Raw genomic sequence first — 5,477 nt, forward strand, 5'->3', positions numbered from 1 at the left:
TGCCTTTTCAGAGATTGCCCTCTTATTGTTTCATACCTCTCTGCTCCTGGACTGTGTCAGATCTCCCTGTAGAGGTATAGGGAAAGGGGGTGATGGTTCAAACATTAGGAGAAGGTAAAGGAGGGAAGCAAGAGGAGTGGTGGGGTGAAAAGGGAGAAAATAAGTATTGATATGGCACCACCTATGTTCCAGGCACTGTACTAAATGTTTTTTACAAATATGATCTCATTTGATCGTCACAACAACCCTGGGGAGATCGGTACTCTTATCATCCCCATTTTACAGTTGAGAAAACTGAGGCAAACAGCAGTTCAGTGACTTACCCTGGGTCATAAATCTAGTGTCTGAGGCTGGATTTGAACTCAGGTTTTCCTGACTCCAGGTATTGCACTCTAGCCACTGTATCACCAGCTATCTCTGAAGAGGCAGATAGACTGCCCACTCTTATAGAACGACCATATCCATGGGGCAGCTAGGGGGTACAATAGATAGAGTGCTGGGCTTGGAGTCAGGAAGACTCATCTTCCTGAGTTTAAATCTGGCCTCAGACACTTACTAGCCGTGTGACCGTGGGCAAGTCATTTAACCCTGTTTGCCTCAGTTTCCTCATCTGTAAAATGAGTTAGAGAAGGAAACGGCAAACCACTCCAATATTTTTGCCAAGAAAACCCCAAATGGGGTCACAAAAAGTCAGACAAAACTGAAATGACTGGACAACAACAAAATACCCATGGTGAAACTGTTTTCTTTGGAGCCTCTGTTCTTCCTCCAACTGCTTTTGCCCTAGATGAAAAAAATCCTAGTAATGCCTCTGTCTCCATTAATGTCCTTTCTCCACAAGATAAAAAGCAGGCCCTGGCCTCTGAAAAGCAACTGCAGTGGGTCCTACCAAACTCAGAAGGTTCCTATTACAACCTGGGAATAGGCTGTATGGAGGAGATCCCAGGACCAACCCAACTAAATTCTTGGAGGCTTATCACCAGATTGACCTCAGGGTGATGAATCTTTGGATCACAGCAAGTGTCAAACAATTTCTACTAAATCAAAGAAGGACTTTGATCTGCATGGGTGGAGGGGGTACACACAGCACAGAAATCATAGGCCAGCAAATGACTGTGAAATATGAAATGCCGTCTCTGGACTACCACAAGGAGGAAGTACACCTCCCCATATTGATACCCTGGGACAAAGCCCTGACTACCCTGCCCTAGTTACAACTCAAGAGGCAGATCTATGAAGTAATACATAAGTATATATGATAACACCAAAATACAAAGCTATTATATATAGATTTCACTTAAATTAATTTGAAAATAACAGTAAGATATTTCTTTTGTTTCATATGGAGATTTTTCTTTATAGAAAATAGAACTTTGGGTGTCAAACCTGGGGGTCTTGGAACAACTACCCCTTTTGGAGTTATATTTCACCTCTAGGAGAGAGGAGCCAATTCCCAAATTTATACCAGGTCAGCTGCCCTACTGAGCAAACTCTAGTGCCCCCCTCTTACCTCTAGGATCAAAGATAAACTGCTTTGTTTGCTCTTCAAAACCTGGGGTCAACCTACCTTCCCAGTTTTATTATACATTACTCCTCTTTACACAGACTGCAATCCGGTCAAACTGACTGGAACCACAGTTCCTCACACATAGCTCCAACTCCAGCCTCCACACCTTTGCACAGGCTGTCTGTCCCCTACTCCTGGAATGTCCTCTTCTCTTGCCTCTACCTCTTACAATCTTTAGCTTCCCTCAAGACCTTGCTTAAGAACCACCTCCTCCATGAAGCCCTTCTTTGTCTCCCAGATGCTCATGCTTTCATTTGCCCAATTACTTTGTATCCATCTTTATTTATACATAGAAGCATGCTTATATGTAAATATGATGTGTTGCGTATAGACATAGATACAGTGTAGACATAGACATAGGCACAAGTTGTGTCCCATAATGGAATGTAAGCTTCTTGCAACCAGAGTCTGTCTTATTTTTGTCTTGTATCCCCAGCACTCAGTACAGGGCCAGCATATAACGTGTTTAATAAATGTTTGTTGATTGATTGGCTATAACTACACTGGAATGTATCACTTCAATTTTTTTTTTTGCTTTTTGGTGAGGCAATTGGGGTTAAGTGACTTGCCCAGGGACACATAGCTAGTAAGTGTCAAGTGTTTGAGGCCGTATTTGAACTCAGGTCCTCCTGACTTCAGGGCCAGTGCTCTATCCCCTGCACCACCTAGCTGCCCCTACTTCTGTTTTTCTCTAAAGAGTTTTTTATCTATCACAACCTGAAAAAAATTTAAAGGCAATGTGATATGGCAGGACAAATACTTAACTGGCAGTCAGGAGATCTGGGTTCTACTCCCAACTTTGCCATTAAACTACCTGTGTGACCTAATAATAATTAATTTGTTTTTAAAAGGACACTAGGCAGATTACAAATCACTTTCTCATATTTTATCACATTTGAGCCTGCAAACCATCGTGTGAACAGGATATCACACCCATTTTATAGATGAGGAAACTGAAGTTCATGTGACTTGTCCAAGGTCACACAGCAAGTAAATGTTAGATTTGGGACTCAGAATCAGTTCTTTTGAATTCAAGTCCAGTACTTTCTGGACCTTGGTTTCTTCATCCATAAAATAAAGATTCATAAAAAGATATCTCTATGACCTCTTTCCCACTCTAAAACCAATGACCTCTAAAGTATTGTAATTTTATGATGATAGACTCTAAATAGCTAGTTCTATAGAGTAACTTAATAAGAAACTGAGTTTATAAGCTCAGAGAGTCCGGAAGATAAATGACACCTTGTTCAACTAAAAGATTAACTGTAACCTGGGAAGGAGGCAGCCCCACCTCATGGTGTACTCTAGGCATTGGTTTGGGGTTAAATATTGGGCCAGATTCTGCCACTGAAGAGCTTTCCCCTCTGAGCAGATTTCAGAGGTTCTAGGAAGTTCCTGCCCTCAGAACCCATGTTGGTCATAACCAGGGTGGGGAACCAGTGGCCTCAAGGCCACATGTGGCCCTCTAGGTCCTCAAGTGCGGCCCTTTGACTGAATCCAATTTGTTCTGTGAAGTTTGGATTCAGTCAAAGGGCCGCACTTGAGGATGTAGAGTAGGGGATTTTTTTTTTTTGTTAAGGCAATTGGGGTTAAGTGACTTGCCAGAGTCACACAACTAGTGAGTGTTATGTGTCTGAGGCTGGATTTGAACTCAGGTCCTACTGACTCCAGGGCCAGTGCTCTATCCACTGGGCCACCTAGCTGCTCTGAATAGGGAATTTATTCTGTTAAGTTTGGATTCAGTCATAGAGCTGCACTTGAGGAGCTAGCGGGCCACATGTGGCCTCAAAGCCACAAGTTCCCCATCCCTGGTTAACCTTTCAATGCCTGCCAGGTTAGAAAAAAGGCTAGGAAGGGAGAGGGTGGGGATTAGGTGCTGGGAGCAATGACCACTGGAGTTTCTCCCACACAAAAGTAGTTTGCATAAGTCGGTACCGTGATGTTGTACAGGGTCTCAGATGCAGACAGGATGGTGACATTCTGAAAGACATCCTTCATTTGCTGCAAAGGGAGACATAAAAGAGAGAGAGACAAGGTGATAAGCAAATCACAGGATCATAAACTGAGAGCAGAAAGGGAGCTTGAAGGTCATCTAGTCCAATCCCCTCATTATACAGATGAGGAATCTGAGACCTGGAAAGGTTAACTGATTTGTCCAAGGTCACACAGAAAGACACAGAAGCCAGATTGAAATTCATGTCTTCTAACCCCAAATCCAACACTCTTGTGGTACAATGGATAAAGCACTGAACCTGGATTCAGGAAGAACAGAGTTTGAATGCAGTCTCAGCCACTTAATCTTTGGGTGACCCTGGGCAAGTTGTGCTATCAGTTTCCTCATCTGTAAAATGGGCCGATAATTGTACCTCCCTCCCAGGGTTGTTGTGAGGATCAAATGAGATAAGATTATGAAAGCTCTGTGTAAACCTTAGAAGTGCCATATTAGTGCTTGCTACCTGTTATGATATTCTCCTGGAGCCTGCCAGGAGGCACTTGTTTTGAATAAGGTCTGGGGCATATCTGTTGCTGCTGAAGTTCAATTGTGTCTGACTCTTTGTGACCCCATGGGGTTTTCTTGGCAAAGATACTGGAGTAGTTTGCCATTTCCTCCTCCCATTGATTAAGGCAAACACAGGTTAAGTGACTTGCACAGGGTCACACAGCTAGTAAGTGTCTAAGGCTGAATTTGAACTCAGATCGTCCTGATTCTAGACCCATTGCTCTATCCACTGAGCTGTCTAGCTGCCTAGGTCATATCTGTACCCACTCCCACTCTCACCTGAGCCCATACTCACAATTGTATTTTTTATCCTGTGGAAGCTCTTTTCTATGTGATGCATATCCATGGAGATCTGACACCTCTTGAGAGACCCGGCATGTGCTAACCACAGAAAAAGGGTTGCACACAGAAGACAGAGAGGAAATCCAGAGAGCTTCATTATCCTGAAGGAGGTGGGAGGTAGCTGCCCAACTGGGAGTACTTCTGAGAGAAAATGAAAAAAAAAATCCTCCATCATCTTAAACTTCTAAAGCAAAAAGCATCCGAACCAATAATATGCAATCTGAAAATTCATGAAACTTCAGAAAAGCAAATGTCCTAATCTGATTTTCTTGAATCAATTATAGTTCGGTTCCTCCGCTTCCCCTCTCCAATTTGCTCATTCCAAAACATGATAAAATGTTTCTACTTCTCAGAGAACTTATTTGTCTAAGCATCACACTGAGTATGAGTCAACACAGCTCACTTTGTAAAAAGGAGTCCGGAGTGGGTAGAAAGACTTGTTTTTCACAAGTAAATAGGAAAAAAACGGAGTTTAAAAAATACCCCAGGAATTAAGCAACAATTCAATTCAACAAATATTTATTTGGGAGCCTTCTATGAGTAAGGCCCTGCACCAGGTGCTGTAAGAACTTTGAAAATCAATAAATGTGTATTCACTATCCCCCTACCCTCAAATCCATTTGGAAATAAAGGTAAAAACAAAAGTTATCAATAATAATGTTTTTTTTAATTATATCCCTCATCTCTCCTCTACCCCATCACCCCCTGCAAAGAGTCGAGATCCTGTCAGTATATGACCCTAATGTATCTCTCATTTTACTCAGGCTTAAAAGTCATTGAAGTCAACCACGCAAATTACCCTTCCCCATACACCCATACACTCACACACCAAATGAAATGAGAAAGGGAGGCGATAAAATATCCCCTCTCAAGTTTGGTAAAGAGATGCAGCAGGGTACAGTGGAGGGATCACTGAACACGGAGTCAGAGTACCTGGATTCAAACACTGCCTTTACCACTGTCTAGTTCAATGACCTCTGGCAAATTACTTCTCTTCTCTGGGCCTGTTTCCTCCTTTGGAGAGAGAGAGAGAGAGAGAGAGAGAGAGAGAGAGAGAGAGAGAGAGAG

At 42.6% G+C, this 5,477-nt stretch overlaps 1 protein-coding gene across 3 annotated transcripts in view; it reads right to left on the reverse strand.

Moving 5' to 3' along the window:
• IL19 (interleukin 19) overlaps positions 1 to 5,477 on the reverse strand; it is a 19,220-nt gene that overhangs the window by 10,143 nt on the left and 3,600 nt on the right. The window contains exons 2-4 of one of the 3 annotated variants that reach the window (XM_027871400.1): positions 5,343 to 5,423; positions 4,363 to 4,550; positions 3,503 to 3,568 (exon numbers count right to left, since the gene is read on the reverse strand). In XM_027871400.1, the coding sequence (XP_027727201.1) occupies positions 3,503 to 3,568; positions 4,363 to 4,506 (210 nt within the window). In that variant the 5' untranslated portion in view covers positions 4,507 to 4,550; positions 5,343 to 5,423. The remainder of the gene's footprint in view (positions 1 to 3,502; positions 3,569 to 4,362; positions 4,551 to 5,342; positions 5,424 to 5,477) is intronic. The other 2 variants (XM_027871399.1, XM_027871401.1) reach the window with 2 other exon arrangements.

The sequence above is a fragment of the Vombatus ursinus genome, unplaced genomic scaffold (genome assembly GCF_900497805.2).
Source record: "Vombatus ursinus unplaced genomic scaffold, bare-nosed wombat genome assembly UNPS02014798.1, whole genome shotgun sequence".
Taxonomy (NCBI): Eukaryota; Metazoa; Chordata; class Mammalia; order Diprotodontia; family Vombatidae; genus Vombatus; species Vombatus ursinus.